General features: G+C 35.7%; 1 protein-coding gene across 19 annotated transcripts in view; it reads left to right on the forward strand.

The window, feature by feature from the left end:
• LOC128870262 (unconventional myosin-XVIIIa) overlaps positions 1–19481 on the forward strand; it is a 255787-nt gene extending 236306 nt beyond the window's left edge. For 16 of the 19 annotated variants that reach the window (XM_054112865.1, XM_054112893.1, XM_054112881.1 and 13 more), the window contains 5 exons: positions 11983–12298; positions 12366–13008; positions 13078–13458; positions 13540–13686; positions 16881–19481. In XM_054112865.1, coding sequence (XP_053968840.1) covers positions 11983–12298; positions 12366–13008; positions 13078–13458; positions 13540–13686; positions 16881–17070 — 1677 coding nt within the window. In that variant the 3' untranslated portion in view covers positions 17071–19481. Of the gene's footprint in view, positions 1–11982; positions 12299–12365; positions 13009–13077; positions 13459–13539; positions 13691–16864 lie in introns of those variants that run through there. The other 3 variants (XM_054112875.1, XM_054112946.1, XM_054112870.1) reach the window with 2 other exon arrangements.
• The last annotated feature ends 4720 nt before the right edge of the window (positions 19482–24201 follow it).

The following is a 24201-nucleotide window of genomic DNA, read 5'->3' on the forward strand; positions in this document are numbered from 1 at the left end:
CTATTTTGTTTTATAGGGTGACCAAAGAAAAGCGATAGGAAATAAAATTAAAATAAAACAATTAGGGTATGAGATAGTAAATTGAGTCTGGTTTTGTTTTGAAACTAGTATCTCTCTATACCAAAGACGCCAGTGATGCTAACGGTGGCACCTTAATCATTTCGAAGGAACTTCGGTCCAATGATGCCGCTCTGCCGTAAACCGCCACAAACAGTCAATCAATGCAAGTATGTATGTATTGAAATTTACTTATATAAAATCAGAGTCGGATTCGGTAATCGGTTCTTCTATAAGTATTGTCTTGCCGGCAAGTATTGTGACTTCTTTCGAATTGTTCGATACCCGTGCACATTCATTCGATCGGACACTAGTGTCTCGGTAGCTGGGTACTCTTATTGTGCTTCTTTTTTATTTATGTTTTATTCATAACAATGTTGCGGTTGTTCAACAACTTCTTGTTATGGCTGCTGTTTCTTCTTCGTCTACATAATATGCAGCCTGAAAACTCTTCAAGTTCTGGAGCAATACATACATATGTATATATCTGTCAAATACTTATAGTATGATATTTCTTTTTCCGGCATTGGTTGGTTAGTCATTTGCTACGCTTTGATAACTACCTGCGTCTCACCCTCAATGGCATGTTTGTTTCTTCGTTTTGCTTGCATTTCTTTTTCCGACTTCTTTATTTCTTTGCTTTTATGATATTGTTATTTTTTTTTTTTTTTGTTTGTCTGCCAACCAACTGACTGGAAACTATCAGGCAATCAACCGTCCAACCAACCAACCAACCAACCAGTCAAGCGTCCAACTATCCGTCTATCAGTTGAATTTGTGCGCTTCATTTTCACGCACGCTTTTTTCCGGCGCGAGTATTTTTTTATTCGTTTTATTTTTTCTTGTACGATTGAATGAGATTTTCGTTTTTTTTCTATTTACCGCCTTTTTCAATAATCATTGTGTCTTATCAGAATATTTATTTTTGTAATTTAAACTTTTATTACTTGTCTTTTTTTGTTTTTGACTGTGCGCCGAGAGATTTTTGTGAAAAAAATATAGCCAATTGATAAACGAAAATCAATTTGTACAAATAATTTAACATAAAGTGAGGAAAAAGTAATCAACAAAAACAAATATCACAGCAGCGTGATAAAAGAGTTAACACTTTGACGACAAACTTTACTCAGGCGCTACCACCTGAGTAATTAAAACTAACACAACACAGCTGTCCAAAAGTAAATACAAAACTAGAAAGGGTTTCGAATTAGTTACAGTTAATTAAATTAAAAAAGTAAAATAAAATAAATAATTGTAAAATAAAAAAAAATTATTAAATGGGCCAAAAAAATTAAAATTTTATTATAATTAATTAAATTATAAATTAAATTCAAGTAAATATAGAATAAATTGAAAGTAAATAAAATAGCATAATAAAATTAAAATTAAATTACAATATTATAAATTAAATTCAAGTGAAGAAAAAATAATATAAAAAAAAAATATTTTTATTGTTCAAGTTATTATAAATAAATGAAATTCAATTGAAAAATGTAAAATAAACGCTCCGTTGGGCACCCGTGTCTGACCGGATTTTTTCGACTTTGGACGTGAATTTAACATATTTATCTTATAGCTAGTAGCTTGAGCGCTCCAGTTAGCTCTCTAAAATTAAATTTTCTATCGATATAACCTTTTAAAAAGGATCCTCGAACAGAACTAAAAAAGGCCAGATCCGGGTGCCCAACCGAAGGCTTAAAAAACGTGTCCAACGGAGAGTAAAATAAAATGAAAGCAGTATTAAAACGGTCACCACAACAACAACCACGTGTTGAAGATTTTATTAGACATATTTCGAGGCTACATGACAAATAAGCTTTTATCAATTTTTGTTTCGTTGTAACATAAAATTTAAAATAAAAAAATGTCAATGCCGCGCGACAACAAACAAAGCATTTCATTGAACTGTGCAACTACGAGGCAAATAAATGCATAAAAGAGTGATAGAACGTCCAAAATTGTATTGTGTTCAGTTTTGTTAATGTTGTTGCAGCTAAACAGCTAAAGGTGCTGGTTGCATAATTTTGTTTTTTTTTAATATTTTTGGGGTTGTTACGATGCTCTTACTGTACATACAGTTGTGTTCATATTAATGGAAGCGCCGTTCTGATAAAGAAAAAAAAATCGTATTAACTTTTAAAACAAAGATTTGAAGAAGATTTGTTTTTCTAACACATTTTATCTCGACGTAGCGATACATTTAGGTACTGAAGAAAATTGGTGGTGAAAATTAAAAAAAGAAAAATTTTAAATGAATCGCTCCTTAAAACATTATTTTATTTGACAATTATCAGACGACGCAACTACAGCACAATGTAATATCTGACCCGCTCAAGATACCATTTTGTATCGGGTGTTTTTTAGCGCTATGAGAACTATCGGTATCGATAACTATGGTTCAACAGCTGGGAAAGGCAAACCGTGTTAACATTTCTATTTAGTAAGGTATTACAGGTCATCAGAACCGTTTAACGCTAGATCAATGCTTCCAAAAACAAATTGTGGAAATTTACTTTGAAAAATAAATAAATCTGTTCGTGAAGTGTTGATTCGTCGTCGTTCTCGAATTATTTTTTTTTGTCTTCGACTACGTAGAAAATTTTACGTAAGAAACTTGATTTACGTTCCCCTAAAATACAGCTCATGCAAGAATTGAAGCCAAATGCCCACCCTTTACATCGCATTTGTGCTGATTGGGCTCATTTAGATTTATTAAAAAAGCAGTAAAAAATTAAACTTATCGAATAGACCATGTACTCGTAGCCGCGGCGGATATATGCTGGATATCATATTCAAAAAATAAATGCCATGAATTTATCTACTAGATTATAAAAAAAAAATATTCAATCATTCCAACAATATTTCTCTTTTGCATTATCTTTATCAAGCTCTTAAAAAACACCTTTTACATGAATACAGCCCTTCACAAAATACATGTAAATGTTGTTGTTGCCCTACCGAAGTCGCCTTCTTTGAATTCGTCTTGGTAGCGAAGATAGTATGAGTGCCCCCATTGAGTTATGCCACGTTTGAGAAAGGTTTGGAGTAATAACATGAAAGCAATGCTATGTGCCACTATTAATTCGAACACAACTGTACGAGTATGCGCACATATGTGAATACATTGTACGAGCACACGTGTAAAAGTTCATTTTTGTGTTGTTGCAACTGTTGTTAAATGAAAAGGAAAATAGTGAAATGATACTTTTTTCTAATTTGTCTCGGCATTCGTTTTTGACTCTTACAACATCATCAAAGTGTTTTACGATCTATGCTATTGGGCTTCACTGGAATTGTACAAGCTAGCATACATTCCTATAAAACAAAAAAAACAAATGTTAGTAAATGAAGAGATATGGTTTTGTAAAAAGTGCCTACGAAAAGTATTCGTCTATTTGAAAGGTTTTGGCGGACTATCACTTTTTTATTGCCTGCTTTGCCCCTCGCATTTTACTGGCATTTGTGTTGTGTTGTGTTGTGCATCCATACATACATATTTATTCATTTTATTTTTATTTTTTGGCAACTTGCGCTGCCTTACAACATTATCATCTAACAGCTTTATTATTTGCCTTCGTAAGAGATGAGCCGTCTACGTTTTACATCATTGCTGCAAGTAGGTTCCATTAATTTTTAAGTACTTCGCAATATTTCCTTCAACAGATGCATAATTATGGGTAAAAATGCATACATCTGTACATAAATGCACTCATACATTCAAACATACATACATATGTACATTCATATCCACATAAATACATATTTAACAACTGATAGCTCTTACAACACTTCCTTGTTTCCATTTTTTGTTGTAAATTTCCTTTCTCCTTTTCATCTTCATCCCAATTGCATTTGTGACTAATTTTAGGGGCTACACATGTACATATGTATATTCATTTATATAATATATCTACAAAAACAAAAAAACAAAAATGTATTTACAAACCAACAATGAAATAAATTATCTTATTTTTTATGATTCTAGTTTCGCTTTCATTCAATTCATGAATTTTTTTCGAATATTCATATATTTTTCTCCATTCTTACTATTCACTCTTACTTTTACAGGCTGAAACTCTGTATAAGGGCTAAGTATGATTGTGACTATTACTTTTAAAGGCTAGAATAAGTGCTCGCTCTTTTATTAATACAAAAGCTTGCTTTTGTTGTTTTGGCTTATCACTCAATCCAGCTAACATCGATGAAAATGCAGGGTTACGTTTTTCGTTGAGAGCAAAGAAGGCTAAAATCTGTAATCCCGATACTTTTTTCTAGTGCTAGTAGATTCTGATGGCAATTTGAAACATCTTGTAAATTTGGGGGCATACGAATGAAGTATCATTTGACATTAAAACTCAGTCGAACACCATTTTATGGTTATGGAATACCCTTTACCTGAATTCGCCGCACTATGTCAAAAAGCCACATTTCAGGCACTTTTCGGGGGTTTCAAGGTATTCGATCTTTTTTGCCATACAATGGGACAAGAATGATTACAAAATTGCTTAAGTGTGGCTTGCTTTTTTTATCGAGAGAGCACTTTACTATTTGGTTTCCTAATGTCATTGGTGTAACTCGCTGGTAAACGGGAATCTCAGTACTATAGTGGGTACCAGTTCCGGTTTACATGAGATAAGAGTTGATCAGCAAAATTTATTTAGTTCCCGGCGTTAGTTAATGGCGGCGGATGTAGTTTTTGCATGACTATCATTCGGTAGGGTCTATTTAAGAAACACTTTAGATAAGAAACATGAAATGATAGAAAACGGTGCTCCTCGACAAGCAGCATACAAAAATGTTACTCATATATTGTAAAAATATGCGACATTCGGGGTCGGCATAAAACCGAACAACATCAAGATGCACACAGCCAAACAAAAGAAGAAGCTGGGCCAAATACCCATGCCAATTATATATCCATACATATACTGCCTTGATCAAAAAGTTCCATGAATATATTAAGAAAATTCAAAAAAAGCGATATTGTCGCCTTCAAATTACACCCCACCAACTGCAACTTTCTTATGCTAGCGTTTGATTCAGCTCTTAAAACATTTCTGGAATTCTATTTTCGGCATAGCCATCAGAGCCGTCTTTGGTTTTTCATTATATTGCATGCGTCATCCTTAATTATCATGTGTAATCACAGGGCATAACGCCTGTGGTCAGCATGTCTCCATCGTTCTTCGGGGTGTTCTAGAATCGGACTTAGGCCGTTGGGATGCGATATACTGAGTATGAATTAAGTTCATTCTCTTCCTCTTCCGGATCTCTTAAGATTCATTTATGAATCCAAAAGATACGCCGAAGAGTGACCTCAAACCGTCTTACCATCCATACTGTATCTATCCTGTCTCTCTATTTCTTCCACTGTAATCTATCCAGGTGTTGTATAATGTTCTTCCTGACTGAGTGGTTGGACTGTTCCAACCCCCCACAAATCTAATCGAATCTAGTCCTTAATTAAAAAATTTCATCGGGTCGCTGATTACCCAAAAAACCTAAGAATCTTACTTAAAATTTTTAAAATTCCGTTCACCGTATTGAATCTGTCATTTTATATTTTGAGGAACTGACATTGGATTCCAATGATGATTTTAAGGATATTAGCTCATTTTTTTCAAGTTTTGTTCGTCATTTTGGATCTGCCACTTTGTATTTTGAAAAAACTAACATTGGATTTATAATCAGCGACTCAGAAAGCCACTGAGATTAATTTTTATGAGCTTTACTACAATTATCAGCCTTTAGACTTCCGGTTTCTGAATTCATATTTCTGTTTATTCTATCATACTTACGTAGATATTTAAAAACTTATCATTCGTTCCAAAGCTATGTACTTAAGAAATAATGATAAGTAAATGCTCACATATATGTACATACATATATACGAGTACCGCTAAAGTTTTGAATAATTAAACGTAAAGAGGTTTTCAATGGAAGCATTGCGCTTTATAATTAGGTTAGAAAAAAATTAAAAATCAGAAAACCATAGCAACATATTATAAAATTATTAACAAATCAGAATATTACCGCCCCTTTAAAAATTGAAGAAGCCGCCGTACCGGAGTGACTTGCACGTGAACACCATTCTGTTGGTAATTAATGCGAAGCCCACTATGGACATGAAACGTGAAATGATAGGAAAAGTTTTTTTTTCATGGCGACAATGGCAAACGCCGAGCTCATTTCTCGCATTAAAGAAAGCTACTCATCAAAACCCATCTGCTTGTTGAAGGCGTCGTATTGCTTGTAGACACCTCTATTTGTTGAAAAACATAAAGTCTTACAGCATAACTTAAAAGATAAACTTGGCCTAATTTTCGTGGATTCCAGTCTACATATTGTGAAAAGTGCGCCTGTACCTGGTCATTTTTATATTTGTAATTAGGGTTAAGTAAATATATTATATTTTGAGTTTTTTATACACAGTTTCGAACATAACTGAAACGCACGATGAATTTTTTTATATTCAAATTTTTGTAAAGGGTTTTCCAATAAGAGGTGTTATTCCCGTACAAGATCAATAGTTTCGTTGCTTGTGTGGCACGTAGCGCCGCCGTGTTGAAAATAAACGTTGGAGCTGTTGCTCCAGCTTCATTTTCGAAAAAGTAAGGTCCATTTCAACGACCCAATCAGCAAAGACACGACGTTGTTGATGATCGGTCGGCTTGAGTTCTTGTGTTAACTGGACTTTAAAAGCCTTAAGACCCAAATCTTTATACAAAATACGGTGTAATGACGTTTGTGGAATGCCTAAATCCAAAGAACGGCGAGGAATGGACAAACCTGGGTTTTCTTCAACACTTTCGTCTACAACAGCAATATTTTCGGCTGTTCTTGAGCGACGTGCACGGGTTTTATTCTTCACATCACTAACTTGTCCCAACATTTTTTCACCAATATCTATATTGCGGTCCGACGCTACACGATGACCCAAAAATGTTCGAGTCTCACGAACCATCTCTGCCAAATTTTCACCATTTTTATAATGAATTTTAATAATTTCAATGCGTTGTTTAAGCGTGTGTCGTTCCATTTTTATTAATGGCGTAGTTTCTACTTGTCAAATATCAAAAAATTATAGCTACAAAAACTGACATCTACCGAAATAGCGGGCTATTCGAAATAACAGTTGTTATTGGAAAACCCTTTATATTCAATTTTTTTTCGAACTAAAAATAATTTCCTTGTGGAACAAAATGCTCAGACTGTTGCAAAAAACAAAAACAAATTTAAAAAAATGAACACCAGGTTATACAAAGTCCACTTACCATATGAAAAAAACAACAGCAAGAGCCGTCAACAAACAAAACAATATTAAAGAATCAATGCGATTTTTTAGCTGTTTAAAAGTTGTACTTGTTTTACTAGAATTTCGTAAGCCATGTTGCAGGATACCCAAAAATTTTGTGGAGATTCAAATAATTTAAAAAATTTTTATATCAAGTTTGAATGTTTATTCGTTTAAGGCGTGAATAATACTTAAAGCATTAAGAATACTAAAAAGTTTAACTCGAAAAAAATTACCATGCACTCAGTATATGCCCGCCAGTGTAACTACAGAACAAAAGTTCATAGATTTATTTCGGATAAAGGCTTTCTTGTTATATTTCAAATTTCCATGCGATAATATTGCAAAATGATTCGATTTTAAACTGTATCGATATCAAGCGTTATTTAATCGCTATAATAAGACGATATCTACGATAGAAGTATGCACCATACTTTTCTCTCGTTGCATGTTGGAGCTCACAGGGCCGCAAAGAGACAAGTACATCTTTGACTGGTAGTATGCAGCTCAAACAATCTAATTTTAATTTATCGTTTTTTTTCTCAAAAGTATTATTTAGTATTATACCATATGTTGGTATGCGGCAGGCTTGTTAGAAAGCAAAATAAATTAACGAAACCAATGCAAGACTGAGTCTTGTCGAGGCCCTATACTCCCGAGTGGAGTGAAGAAAAACAAAAAAACATATGTTGATTGGAAGATATTGTTTGACTATGCAACTTTGAAACTTTTAATTTTGCGTAATTGAATGAATAACTGCCACGAAATATCTATCTACATTCTTTTTACGTCAGACCTGCAAAAAGAGCACTAGGAAATTTGCGAATTACGTGGAACGCAACACCACGAAATATCCGACTGGAATTGATATAACAGGTTAGAATTGAATTCGCATAACTATTTGCGACCTGAGTAATGGTGTTTTAATGTAAAAAAAGGTGCTTCTGCAAATGGGCGCCTGTAAAGTACTCTGAAAAATTCAATCCAAACGTCAACTGCTGGGTACGCACATAAAACCGAGGTGCATCCACACTAGGTGATAGTAATAGAATGGCTAATATAGAAGGCGCCTTTTGACGCACGAAAATCTAATATAATTCACTATTTTCAATGCTGCCAAATCACTCTTTTGATATGAGGCAAGTTTCATTAGACTGCGTTGATATACTATAGAGTAAATTTTGTTGCTTCAACTTTGCGAGTTCTCTTTTGGTGTTGCCCGTCGTGTTCATATACCTTGCAATTGTTAGTTTTTGGTATACAGTTTAGTGAAATAGAAAGAGAGTGGCATCGTTGGGATGATGTAATCAGTCCTCTCCGTGGTGTACTAGAGTTTGCGGTAATAATAGACTGTCATGGCCATAAGTTTTTTCCTTCCAGCAACTGTAGGTAATTGAGATTGAATTACCTTGCGAATTAAGTGTCTTGGTTGTTGTAGGTGTTGTCTGAGCGACACAGCCCAGACCCAATTAGCACAAAAGATGCCATTTTGTTACACCACTTGTAAAACCACTTCTTTTTATTAGTCGAACCATCTTGATTTTACTATGAATCTGCCTATGTCGTCAATTTTCTTTTCTGGAATTTTTTTCAAGCTGACCATCGAGAATTCCCTCCACATTCTATGTCATAAAGCACCCAGAAAAACTGTTTCTCTAGATTCTTCTTGACTGCAGGTCCTACATTTATTGTTGTCTTCTTGGCATAGTCTCCAAAAGGCCAGTGGCCGGTTTTCCTAATATGTATTGTATTTATCGAATTGCATTTTTTTTTATAAATAAAACTAATTTTAAAAAATATTTGTTTCCAAAAAATCAGATCAGATGATATACGAGTTTAAAAATGTTTAATAGTTTTATCAACGGAATCAAAATAATGAGAGTTTTAGAGGTCCAGATCACGTAAATTTTCATGTTTTTGCGTGATTCTTAGCGGAAGTCTTAAAATATTATAAAATCTATAATTCCATTGGAAAACAGCAGCAATTTTTTTCGTATAGAAAATAATGCACCCTAATGCAGATATATGTAGTATTTGTATAAGGTTCTAATTTTTCCTCAAATCTTCAAAATTGTGTGAATGCATGTGTACCTATGTATGTGGAAAATGCTTCTATAACTAAAACGTACATACATATGTACATATATTTTGAGAAACGTTATCTGCGGAAGCCACAGTCAGCTGTTGATTTAATTTCCTTACTGAAGAAGGCAGCTTTTTATTTTTTGGTTTTATAAAAATGCATTTCCTTCGATCTCATCATCATGACCTAATTGTTGCGGAGGAGTCGACTTCCCGTTTAAAGATTTCTCAAGCACATCAAATTTGTTTTATGAGTTAGTCGTGTATTGCAAGCATATATATATATATATACATAGCTACATGTATATGTGTTACGATAAGCAATAAAAATTATCTACTTAACTGACAGGGTTCATTTGGTGGCGTTCCAGAGTCAGACATCTTGCCCTTTTACTTAACCTTTAATGAGTGCATGTATGTACGTGTGCTCGTTTCTTGGAGGTCACTACTGCAATTACTTGCCTACAGTCATAAATTGATGAAAACATATTTTAATTTCCGATTTCTTCTGAATTAGTTTAACATTTTTACATAGAAAATGCTGCTGAATGCTTTCTTCTTCAATGAAGAGCATTAAACAACAATTGCAGTAATTTTCTTGGTAGAGTGTTAAGCGATATGTGTTAATTCGTTTGTTCCACTTTGACATTTCAAATGGATGGATGGATTCTCTTAATTACTTACGCATTTAAAATAATACAAAAGAAAAACAACAAAACGAAGTTAGCTAAACAAGCTTAACAATAGCAAAAACAGCCACAATACTTCACAGCAATGACAATTAGGCAGACCGTTAAGTTATGTTGCAGTTATTTGCTATGGCGGCCCACTAGCCCACCATTATTACAATTATTACAAAGAGGGAAGTGTTGCGAATGGAAAACGTAAATTATAAAACGGAGCTCATGAGCGCTTGAGCTCCGGTGAGCTGAAGCGCCAGTAACAGCAGCAGTCATGACCATGTTGGCTGATCGATTGCTCTGTTAGACACATCGTCTCGACGTACGTATGTAGTATAATGTGTTGCAACACCGTATCATCACCGCAACGCGTCGACTGTTTGCTTTACTTACGACTCTGATTCTTCCCACATTTGATGTTCGGTGTTTGGGTTAATGTTGGACACGCGCGTGCAACTGTTAGAAACCGGTCAACCGGTTCATTTTGATGACTTCTTTTAAGTGGAGTAACGATGTGCCACAATTTTGCCTTCTTTCCATCTTTCTTTTACTTGGAAATTTCTTGTTCTAATTGCGCAACATTTTCGCGGAATCGCTGCTGTGGACTGATGCGTTTCCTTATGCCCGTTCCATGCTACGATCGTTTATGTTTTACTAAACATAATAACGGTGAGCTGGAGCTCATTATGCGCGCGAATAAGTAAATGGTTTATGTGTGGTACTATGTAGTAAGTAGCTATTTATGACCACCAGAGAGTTGGAGAGTCTTGAGGTTGAGTTTAGCAGCATGACTAGCAAACGATTTTTCTCAGGTTACGCCACTTTATTGAAATTTCATACAAAATATTATCAGAAAACTATTTTCAACACCATCTCAATAAGTATATCTTTGTCTTGACTGTAATCATTTGAGGTCAGTAGCTGTTACACCTTTCTGGGCATGACGACCACTATACACTTTTGAGAAACATAAATTTGTTGATTATTTAAATAATTCATTCTTATGCTCATAGCTGCGCATGTTGAATTCTTTGAAACATCACAACTCCGCCGAGAGCTCTCCAGATTGTTGGTACATCTCTAAGACGTATAAGTTCTTAAAGTCAGATGGTGTAACCTATGTTCTGCAAAGATCTTTTTCCTGAAATCAAAAGCCGCAATTAAAAAAATACCTCCGAGCCTGGAGGGGTCGGAGGAGGTTACAACGGACCGTCCGTTGTACCTTGCCACGTACCGTTACGAGCTACAAAAATTATTTAATCTTTTCCGAGTGATTCTTAAGATCTGATCAGGTCTTAGGACAGCTTCGGCAGATACGCGCGAGAGAAGTAAACTTCATAAAATTATAAAGATTGTGATTTAAAAATTTAACTCTGTTTAAAGTCAAACCCAAAACTTGACTTGACTGTTAGACAGTTGACGTAAAATTTGACTAATTTAACTGATCAAAACGAGCCCACGAGCTTCATGAAGATTAGAAAGATCGGATAAGTGACAGAGCTTAGGCCGAACAAAAGTTGTTCTTACAATACTCCCATTCCGTTTCGGAAATTTTATCGAGCACTTGGGAAGAACCAGCAATCAGTTGAAAGTTTTAAACTATTTCTTAACGACTTTAAAAATAAAAGTGGAACTGTTACTGAAGAAATTTATCGTGCAGAGTGACTTCTCTGATAGTTAGTTAGAATTGTTTTAAGCATCCATAAGTAGCTGCATTTGTTTTTTTTTTTTTTTTTGTGGTACCATATGTGCATATGTATATAAACCATACCTTCTTTGAAAAATCAATATAGTCCTTTTTGTATCAAATTTCTTTTTTAAATCAACTTCCTGTATTGAATCAACTAAATTCCTTCTTCTCCATTTCAGGACACTCGTCTTGAGCTCGAACTCAAGGAAGAGAAGTTGGCGTCGCTACAGCGTGAACTGGAAGAGATGACTTTCGGTGGTAGCACCGAAGAGGAAATCGCACAGCTGCGTCGTTCCAAGAATGAATTGGATCGACGTGTCAAAGAGCAAGAGGAAGAACTAGATGAGATGGCCGGGCAGGTGCAATTACTTGAACAGGCCAAATTACGACTAGAAATGACATTGGAAACAATGCGGAAAGATGCACGACGCGAGGCGCAACAACGCGACGATGAGTTAGAGGAAGCGCGCAACAGCTCTTACAAGAAGTTAAAGGGTAAGTAAGCATATCACAATATTTGTCATTCCAAAATTTCATGATTTCCCATTACGTTTCCTCGTAGCTTTGGAATGCCAATTGGAGACTGAGCATGAAGAGCGTACTTTACTGTTACGTGAGAAACACGAACTTGAGCGTCGTCTTTCTTCTATGGAAGACCAAGACCGTATGGATCGTCAAGCCGAGGAAGCTGCTACACAGAAACTAAAGCGCGACTTACGCAAATACAAAGCGTTGTTGAAGGACGCGCAAGCGCAATTGGAGCGCTCAAAGGCGGAGACACCAGGCAAAGCGCTCATACGTCAGCTACGCAATCAGCTTGAGGACGCGGAATCGGCGCGTGCGCTGGTCATGAAGGCGCGCCAAGCAGCCGAAGCGGAACTTGCTGAAGTGCAGGCCATGTTCGAAGAGTCACAAAAGGGACGCAATGATGCAGAAGAACGCGCCAATGCTGCGCATCGTGATCGCGCCGAATTGCAGGCGCAAATCGAGGAGAACGAAGAGGAGCTGGCCGAGCTAATGAAGAAATATAGTGCAGCTGTAAAGCAGCTTAACACCGAACAGATCGCAGCATCAGAGTATGAATTCAAATTATCCGAATTGGAAGCTGAACGCAATAATCTCAAGGAGCAAGTGAGCGAACTACAACAACGATTAGAGAACGTCGAGAATATGGCTGATCCATCTACGGCGATGCTATCAAAGCGGTGAGTATAAAAAAGATTGGTTGAAAGCATTCAACTGCATTCCCTGTTTGCATTTTCCTCATTTCACAGTTTGGAACTCCGCACCAAAGAGCTAGAATCCCGCCTCGATCTTGAACAAGCTACGCGCACACGACTCGAGGTACAAGTGTCGCGACTCAAAGAAACACTCGAAAAGGTACAAAATGATGTGGCGCAAGCAAAGGGGCGTGAAATGCAAGCGCAAGATGCGCTCAAGAAATCACAAAAGAGTTTACGTGACATGCGCGAAGAGTATCATGTTGTGGCGGGACGCGAGCAAGAATCGGTAACGAAACGCAAAGATCTCGAAAAGAAGCTGGAACAAGTGGAATCCGAGTCGTCAGCATTGAAGAATGATTTGCGCCTGGCGCTGCAACGAATCGCCGATCTGCAGCAGGCCATGGAGGAAGGCGATGACGACGTTAGCGATAGGTACGAGCATGCGGATGTGTTACAAATAAAGTGAAGCTCGAAACTTTTAATTTTAATCTTTGGCATATTTCTTTGAATTAGTGAGGACTCACGGAGCACAGAAGGTTCGCTTAGCGATTTGGAAGAACGTTTGCGGCCTATCAAAGTGAAGCGCACTACAAACGGCGAAATAATGAGTCCGAGCACGACTAAGACGTTGGTGCATGAAAAGGATGACAATAGTCCGAGGTAAGCAAGCGCTTGGCTTATGTATTTGTTATATTATTATTATTATTTATTATATTTTAAAAAATATTTGAGTACGGTTAAGGTACAGGATTAATTATAAACCAGGTGCTTAGTTGGTATGACTAATTCGTAGTAATATTTTTCAACCAAAAGTTTTTATTCTACAAAAATTCTGTTAAGATGAGCAATTTTGATAAGAGTTTTCGATTGATGTGAATTTCAGAAAGCACTTGTCACGCATATTTTGAGCTTAATGCAGAACGTATTGTGTAAAATTGGAATATTTTTAACTTTTTTTGATTTTGTATGAGCATTAAGGATTATAGAAGTTGTAGTAATCGACTACTGAAATGGTAGGAGTTTTGCCGAAACGGTTTGAAAATGCTATGAATTCGAGTTGTGTTGATTTAATTAAGGCCGTTGGATTATTCGGATTTTTATTGAGAGGAAATGTATTTGCTAAAAACCAAAAAAACATTTACTGAACTAGATGACGAGATTCGACGTAATATCGATGACACTAATTCTTGTATGTCATCGAACATTTCTTGAAAATAACTAAGGAGCTATTTATCGCATAGTTCGATACTATTTACTCTTTATTACAATAAAAGTATCAGAACTTTTTTCCACATTTCAAAAGAGCCGATTTTAATGGAACGCTCTATATTTAATACAATCCATAGACAAAATTTGAAAGCAGAGAGGCGCAGGAGAATCTTTATTTGCTATAGTATACCAGGAAACATTTCATACGCACATGCAACCATAGATCTTTAGGGTAATGCTATATGGAGATGAACCGTTACGTCTGGTACGATAACTCGAAAATGCAAAACTCGAAACCAAAAGTACAGAAAATCAAAATGAAGAAAAAACACCAAAATTATCGAAATCAAAAAAATGTCGAAAATAAAAATATTGAATAAAATGTTATAACCTAAAAATGTCCCGTCTCAAAAATTGAATCTCTTAATTCTCATCAGAAACAATTATTATTTTTCGGGTGTTTCTTTAGTTTCATAACAACTACTGATATCGATAACTATGGTTTGACAGCTGAGAATGGCAAACTGTGTTGACATTTCAGTTCAGTAAGGTTTGTCAAGGCATCATGAATCATTTAACGCCAGAACAACGCTTCCAAATATTGGGAATTTTCTTTGGAAAAAAAAATCTGTTCGCGAAGTTCATAGAGCACTGGCGGTATTATCGATCCTTATTTCTTTGGAAACGCCGCACACACAAAACACTTGTCTTATTTATGCCTCTCACAAACAAACTAAGAATGCTATAGGGCTTAAATCGTAAACATATCTGCGAGACAAGTACCAACATAAAATATAATAATAATCGAAAGTGAAATGTTCGTAGCCCGCGAAATTTGAAAATTCACCTTTTTTTTGAACACACCCCGTATTTATTGTTCAGTCCGGTTCACTTGATTAGATTTTGATAATTCAAGTGAATACTGTACTTTACTCGACAATAAACATGCATTAAAAAATGATTCAATCTAGCGGTATTTCGCAGTTTTAAATATTGTGCTTGATTGGCTCACTTGGCTCACTTGAAAAGATTCACTCAGTTTGCCTACATTTTTTGCGCATGAAAAGGGATGGCTGTGAAAAGGGATGGCTGTGAAAAGGGATGGTTTTCTAAGCATTCATTGTGTTTGGTCGAAAACTGCTTAATTCTAATAAAACATCTGGAAATGACATCTACATTTTCACTAACAGCCAGGCGGCGATAAAATCCCTCACAAAACAGTCGACAACCTCCAAGGTAGCCATGAAATGCCGCACCTCTCTTAACGAGATGCCTGAGTCATTTCGTCTAAGGATAATATGAGTTCCTGGCCATTGCGACATTGAGGGTAGGCACCAAATTGACCGATGAGTACATAGATAATGACATAGGCATACCCTTACAAACATGTAAGCTATTCATCCTTGAAGAAATCTTTATTTACGAAAGATGGCGTAATGAAGCCACCTGAAAAATCGCCCGTCAACTGTGGCCGACTCTCAACGCTAAACGCACAGAATCTCTGCTAAGCCAAAATAAACAGCACACTGATTTCGGTCATAAGGGGCACTGCCGATATTCTAAAATTTTTGAAAACAATGGTTTTAGGAGAAAGAGAGAAAGCTCCCCAAGCGGCATCACAATGGTCTATGAATGTATCCCACAGAACAACCGCTTCAACCTAGCCTAACCTAATAAAACACCCACATTTCTATTTTTGCGCCTTTTACGCATTGGCCGCCTCATCCGCACTTTAAAAACACTAATGTACATAGTTTTACATGAAATTTGTTTTACATAAATTTTAACTTTATGACGTTTTTTTCCGACGTTTTCAAAACTTTAAAAATTTCGACATTTTAAGGTTACGAAATTTTTTTCCGATTTAAAGCAAGTGTTCAGCAACCGTCATTAAAAAACTGCTCGCCATTTACTGTTTCCTGTTCACAACTAGCATCGAAAAAGGAGCGAAACATATGTTAGGGACGCCCTAGCCACTCGACTTTGACGATGTATTCTAACTTACAACATTTTAATAAGAAATGTATAATTAATTTTATAAATAGAACTCATTGTGCAGCAGATTTTAGCTGAGGTTAAAGTTCAAATAGTAATAAAGTTATACCAACTGAGTTACTTAATTTAATAATTCTGTAAATATATTAAACTTGCAAATTGTTTACGTAATACTAAATATTGTATATATATATATATATGTATGTACATATCTTATATTTTATCTATATTATTTGATTCTAATGAAGTATTCCACTTATACACCATCACCTCAACACCTAACCAACCAACTCCTTCCCTGCAACTAACACAACACCACCCACACTCGTACTACTGCCGCTACTACCACTACTACCACTACTACTACTCATATGTACCTCACTCGGGTTTTTTGACACCTTAAAACATGCAAACAATCTCATATTGTCACCCTCACATCCACATCCTGGCACGCTCTCTCTTTCATTTTGCTATTTGGTTTTATGCGATTGGCTTCTTATAACTCATAATTTTTCGCATTTCGATTGTTCAATTTGTTTAATTCACTTTCTAAACAAATCTCACATTCCCCACCCACCACTTTTTTCGTGATCCGCTTTCCGATATACGTTTTGTGTGTATACAAAAACAAAAGCTTTTTCTTATTGTAGAATCACATTGACTTCACCATCATCACCGCATATCCATAAATTGGCGAAACAGGCGAATGCTGTAGCAGATGGAAAGACATCGGATGCGGCGACAGGCGTTGGTGGGGATAAGAAGGCGACGACGAATAGTATTAGCACGGAGAAAAGTAGTGAAAGCTTAAAGAATGGTGATGCAGCGTCGTATGCTTGAGTCGAAAAGTGTAAAAGTCGTCGAGAGAAGAGGAAATGAGCAAAACGTGAACGAACGTGAATAAGGATGGGCGTGTGCTGTAAGCAGAAATGAGTGTTGTGCTGCCAATAAGCAGCTGCTGCTTTTACATAATTTTAACACTAGTTTAGCTTAAAGGAAGGCAAAATAAAACAAAGTGAAAAAAACAAACTGAAATGTTTAGTCAGAGGAAACGTGGTGAGGAAGAACAACTCAGTTGTCTACTCGAAAGTAAGATTTTTAACGGAATGCATGCAAATGCTCACTCTCACCCGAAATGTAGTGTAGCATGAATAGGATAAAAGAGAAATGAAAGAGTTACATACATACACATATGGCAATCCATTGACACGCAGAGTCTGAGTAACTTTTTTGTTTTTTGTAACAAGCGGTGGAGAATAGTTTTACGAAATGAAAACGTCAAACAAAAACACCAAATTATTGCATAAATAAATCACATGAAAAAATTAAATAAAGAAAAACAAAAACAAAAACCATTTTAATATTTTGATACATAGAAATTTTGCAAAAAAATTTACTACTACTACTATTACTACTACTAAAAAATATTAAAGATATTTAATGGAAAATTTAAATAAAAAATATTAGAGTCCAGCAAAAAATTTAGTCAAAGGAAAACAAGAACATTTTAAATACATACAAACATACTTGCATACATTGATATAATAGCCGATTAGCAATATTGAGTTAGCAAAATGATGGAAGTTACTACTACATACAAGCTTTGATTTAGGAACTTTGCTATGCAGCTGAAAGTAATAGTGCGAAAAATTGATGAGGGAACGCGCCGGCAGCTAATTTTCCCGCTTTTTTAAATTCTATCTAATGTGCCTTTTTTAATAAGTGCACTGGAGAAACCAGAAATTTTCATGCTCCACATTGGAAATTTTCGGGATCCCCAAAATTATATACCGAAACTTCAGATTACAAAATCCCGAAACTAGGTTATTTAGTAACTACTGAAAGCAAGTAAAGCGTTGCTTTCCCAAAAAAATACAATTTCGAATTTGAGTAGCTTTCGCGATCACCAAAATCAGTGATCACAATTAAAGGCAAACGAGCTCGCATTATGGCAATTTTAAATTATGGTTTCAGATGTCTACATTTTAAAATTATTTAGTAATGCTTCTTTCATTGAAATTGAATTTGCGAAAAATAATGCGAAATTTTAAATCTAATGAGCGCGAGGTTCCGGAATTAAATGGTTGCCTAGAACCTATTGATGAATTTGTGACTTGAAACAAATACGAAATTCAAAGACAACGGGGCATATGTCGCTTAAACAAATTGATTTAGAACGCATTGAAATTAAAACTATTGTTTCTGTTATTATACAATTTTGAATTAAACTTTTGCACGAAATTGCTTCAAAAACTTCAAAATTTTTAATTTACTTTTGCGACATGCCTTATAATTTTTCTGGTTTTTGCTTCGTTCTGACAACAAAAACACGAAAATGTACACCCGCGCAAGAACCGAATTCTAAGGTCAAATTTTCTAAGTTCTTTGCCTCCCTTGCATTAGAGTGAAAAATTTCCTATGCTGTACATTTAAAAATAGGTTAGTTCAGGCATTACCTTTAACCTGTTCAGCTTTGCGTCATAAATGCTCTTTTCATGCCTAGCATACTTTTAGGTTAGCTTTATTGGCGTACACTTTTTGACAGTCATAGCAAGGTCCCCGCTTTTTGCCTCAATTATTTCTCTCTAAAACAAAATAACCAAGAAACAAAAACAAAAAACAGAAAATAAAAAATTTACTGTAAAAAAATAATAATATTTTCAAATACTTTGAAAACGTATTTGCTTAAATTGTCTTAATGTAATAATTTATTTTTAAAACACGCAACGAAATGTTAAACGCATATATTTAAGAAATTGGAAGTGTTGAAGTAGAGCTGATGCATTCGATAGTTAAAAATTAGTTGTGTTTTATACCAGGCGAAAAAATTTCGTTTAGCTACTCGTCACAGAAATACATATTTTTTAGTTAATTGAAAGGTTGAAAGGCCGTTGATTTATATGTTATTTATGGCCGCCAGCTCTTTGACACTTCTTCATGTTAAGTTTTTCTTCTAAATGTTTCACTGTTTGCATTATAATTTTTTCATCATTGTATATGTGTGTTGCATAAATATTATTTTATATTATATTTTATCATATCATTGTTAATATGATTACATTTACTTACATATACTATGATGTTTTAAAATTTTTCTATGCTTTTTTTGTTTTTTTGATTATGTTCAAATATTATTTAGATATCATTTAAGGTTGTTTTTTTTTATTATGTAATACTTTATGTAATTAATTTCTTTATTATTTACATATGTATACAACTAAATTAAATATATGAAAATTATACAATTGAAATCTAAGCTTTTTTTACTCAAACAACCTTAATTTTTCAAAAAAAAATCCGTGATCGGTGGGTATTGCATTAAGTTTTAATACCGAAAGGGACTGAATTTCGTATAATTATTTTCGAAATCAGAAAACGAAAATTGCGTGTTTTTCGGGAGTATGTACATATATGTATGAGTATTTACATATATGTATGATATGTTTGTATGTGCATACATCTAGAAAAAATTTATCCAACTCTTAAAACATCTTTGTTTTTTTGTTTTTTGATAACTACTATCTTTCGATGTCCTTGTAGTTATCACTCCCATTGTTGTGCTGCTGATAAAAATTGGGGCAATTGCGGTAGCGTAGAACCTGTATACAGTTCCATTCATTTCTCTCCCTTCGCTAGAAATCATTTCAACCTTTTTCGTATGATGAATAGTCGCACGAGAAATTCGTGAGCTGCGATACTTTTTCTGAAGACTTGGGGCACAAGCTATCTAGTGGTTTTCTAAGCATGTGAAACGCCATTTACTGCGTTTGATTTTGGATACGATGAGTTCCTCATTCAGCCAGAATATTCTATAGATGATGCAAAGGCATTTGTTTACGACTGATTGTAGCATCTGTGTGCTGGTGTTAGAGACCAGCTATGTTTCGCTTCCGTACAACAATACGTGTGAAGTCACGTGAGTTGAATATTCCCAGTTTAGAACGCCTGGAGATTCGCGAACTCGTCCATACTGTATGCATTCGCTCGAACGCCGCTTATACTTTGTTTAGCCTGCAATTGAAATCATCATCTGCTCCGCCGTCTGCCGTGCTAGCGCAACCGGGTGTCGAGCAGAAGCTTTCGAAAAATTCCACCGGACACCCGTCAATCATTATATATCTTGCTTTATTGTGGTTGACTCTCATAGCCATCGTCTTGGCAATGTTGTCCTTCAGTCCGACATTGCGTGACTCCATGAGTAGTCTGTCTGCCTTCGCCTGCATGTCAGTAAGTTTGTAAGGGAGGAACCAGATGTTATCGGCGAAGTCCAGGTCCTCAAGATGTCTGTGGAAACTTCATACGATGCCTCTTTTGTGCAGGGTCAATTGGTTCATCGTATAGGATGGCGAAGAGAAGGGGCGCCGGGGTTCAACCTTGCCTTACGGCTGCGTTGGTGGCGAATGGGTTGCTGATGTTGCCGTTGTGTAGCACTGCCTGTTCGGAGTTCTCATAAAGCGCTCGGATGAGGCGGGCTCTATCTTAGCGGGAACTCCCTTTCTACTCAACACCAACCATCTCGTATGATTGTGTCGAATGCTTTCTTAAAGTCAACGAACTGCATACCAGAATTTGAGTATTTTGCTAAGTAGCGCAAAATTAATCATCTAATTTTGTTTTTAAACACCTTTTTTAAGTAAATAAAAAAATGATTTTAAGTGATGGAAATCTTTATTTTGACCTTCACGCAGTACATTGCTTGTCTGTCTAGTTCACAAGTGTCCAATATGATTGGCGTACGACGGCATGTGCAATAATTATAAATCTTCCGATAGGGTGATTAATTTTGCGTCTCCTTGTATATACATAGATAAGATTTAAACGGTTTTCCTTTTAAAAATTTATGATATAAGATTGTTTCTAAATGAGCTGTCTTATTATTTTAAATTATTATATCTGAATATTTTCGTACTGTCGAATGCAGCTTTGAAGTCGACGAAAAGATGGTGTGTGTCGATTCACCAAGAGTTGGCGTATTGTGTATATTTGGTCGATGGTAGACTTTCCCGGTCTAAAGTCACACTGATAAGGTCCAATCAGTTGGTTGACGGTGGGCTTCAGCCTTTCACACAATACCCTCGCTAGAACCTTATAGGCGATATTTAGAAGAATAATCCCGCGGTAATTGGCACAGATTGCAGGATCGCTCTTCTTATGGATTGGGCAGAGCACACTTAAATTCCAATCGGCAGGCATGCTTTCATGTGACCATATTTTGCATAGAAGCTGATGCATGCACCTTACCAGCTCCTCGCCGCCATGTTTGAATAGATCAGCCGGCAGTTCGTCGGTGCTCGCGTCTTTGTTGTTCTTTAGCCGCGTTATCGCTATTCTCGTCATACTCGGGTAGCGGAACGACAATTCCGTCGTCAACGATTGGGGTATCGGGATCTTCACATTCTCTGTGACAGACGCAACTATCACTATTTAACAGGTTCGATAAGTGTTCCCTCCATAATTTAAGTATGCTCTGGATGTCAGTCACCAGACCGCCATCTTTGTTCTTACAGGAACATACATATCTACATGCATACAATAATTAAAAATAGTTTTTTACCAAAGGTTAAATTTCGTACTTCAGCCCATATCTCGATTTCAGAGGTTAGTTTTGGAAAACCAAAAAATTACTTTTTTACCTATGACGCAATCACTTAAAAAAGTTATTTTAATACAACTCCCAAAAAAACAAAAAAAAAAAAATCATTTAGCCGTCTAGTGTTATTGCTCTGTTACCGTTTTTGTTCCAGTAGTCTTCGAGATGTGCTTTTCAAATTCCAATCGAGTAGCTTTACAATTAACTACTTTTATATTCCAATTCTTATCATCGATGCCTTTCAGATCCTTGTATCCACTGCCCAATCTTGTTTGTGTTACCTCGTAGTTAAGGCGAAATTAAAATAAATGTAGTTAAATGTAATTTGTTTTTGTAAATTATTAGTTAGATTAATTTCAAAATAATTGCACTAAAATCCAACGATTATTACTTTCGCATGCTCAGTATGTATTTTATTTTATTTATTTGTTAATGATTTTTTTATTTCATTTATTAATTTTTTTTAATTAAGAGACACAAAGAGGTAATAAAGCATAAAAACTTAAAAAAAGAAAATATTTGCTTCTTTAGTACAATTCAAAAACAAAACAGAAACCAAATACACGTATACATACATACATACAGAAATATTTAAGCATAAACAATATCTTAGCATAAAACGCCACTTTCGAAGAACCTTTACTGACCCATAGAAAATTTATAGTGAAGCCTGTGTTTATAACCTATAAGAAATGTGAATATCTTGAAATAAAAATCGTTTTCTGTTTTTATTAAATTCCTCCAAGGTTAACCTTTCTAAGCTAAATGCTTTAATAGGAATGCAAATGTTAATGTAAACCACCCATGTACTCATAATCCAGATCCACCAATTAACGGTAAATATTTATTCAATTGTAGTTTATAGCAAATTAATAAGAAAAAATTTTGCGACAAACAAATATGAAAAGGTAAAAATTTACTTTTGAGTTATGCTAAATTTTCGTTCTGTTTTTGATGACGGGTTTTCGCCATGATATAAAAGTTTGAACGAGCTAAACGGTGATCAATGCAGAGGTTTCGGATTTTAAATAGAAAAAAAAAAACAACGAAAACTCTAATTAATTGGGAATTTTTATTAGTGGACTCACTAGAGGACTTTGGTCGGTATCTCGTGAATAACTTTAGTAATGCCAGCTTCCAAAGCCTCAATTGAAGCTGGTTTATCCACAAAGAATTTAGACTTTACATATCCCCACAAATAAAAATCCAAAGGTGTGATATCACTGAATCTTGGTGGCTACTCCAGTAGTCCGAGACGAGGGATAAATTGCTCACCGAAACGTCGACGCAGTAAATCCATTGTCTCATGGGCTGTAGCGCCGTCTTGTTGAAACCAAATGTTGGGAAGATCAGGGGCTTCTTCCGGCATCAAACAGTCGTTTATCATGGCGTGATAGCGTTCGCCATTTATTGTTACATTAGCGCTAGCCTCATCTATGAAGAAATATGGGCCGGTCATTCCTCCAACCCATAGACCGCACCAAACGATTATTTTCAAACGACTTGCTGTTCTTGAATGACTTCGAATTGCTCTTCAGCCCAAATACGGCAATTTTAGTAACCATTAGCCAAAAATAGGCCCCATCGCTGAACACCATAAGTTGGCCTGAGCGCGCGATCAACACTTTTCACAGAGCGTCGATTTTCGCAATACAATTGTACGATGTGAAAACGTTGTTGAGGCGAAAGTCTTTCCATGATGAAATGTTAATGAAGATCGAAAAAAAGTATGTATAGGGTGGGCCATGTAAAATTTGCCTTTTGAATCGGCTATAAAAAAAAAAACTAATCAATATTTTTTCAAACTTTTTTTTTGTATTTTGAAGATTGAACATTGTCATTTATGAATGAAAAATAATATCGTTCAAATGACTGCCACGACTGGCTTTACAGTCGGTCATTCGATCAACCCAATTTTTAAGCACGTTTTCGATTGTTTGGGCCCCATTTTCATGAATGGCAACTTCGATTTCGTGTTTTAAAGTATCAATCGTCTCTTGATGATTCGTATAGCATTTGTCCTTAACGGCTCCCCACAAAATATAGTCCAATGAGCTTAAATCACAGCTCCGAAGCGGCCAATTGATATCGGAATTTCGGCTGATTATTCGGTTTTCAAAAACGGTAGCCAAAAGTTCGAGTGTAACTTTGGCAGTGTGACAAGTTGCACCGTCCTGTTGAAACCAAATGTCGTCCATATCATCCTCTTTAATTTTTGGAAACAACTCTTTGAGCATGTCACGGTAACGCTCGCCATTTACTGTAACCGCGGCTCCTCGCTCATTTTCGAAAAAAATGGCCCGATGATGCTGCCAGACCAAAAACCGCACCAAACAGTGATTCGTTGTGGATGCATTTGCTTCTCTACAGTATCGTGTGGA

This window comes from Anastrepha ludens, chromosome 2 (genome assembly GCF_028408465.1).
Source record: "Anastrepha ludens isolate Willacy chromosome 2, idAnaLude1.1, whole genome shotgun sequence".
Lineage (NCBI taxonomy): Eukaryota > Metazoa > Arthropoda > Insecta > Diptera > Tephritidae > Anastrepha > Anastrepha ludens.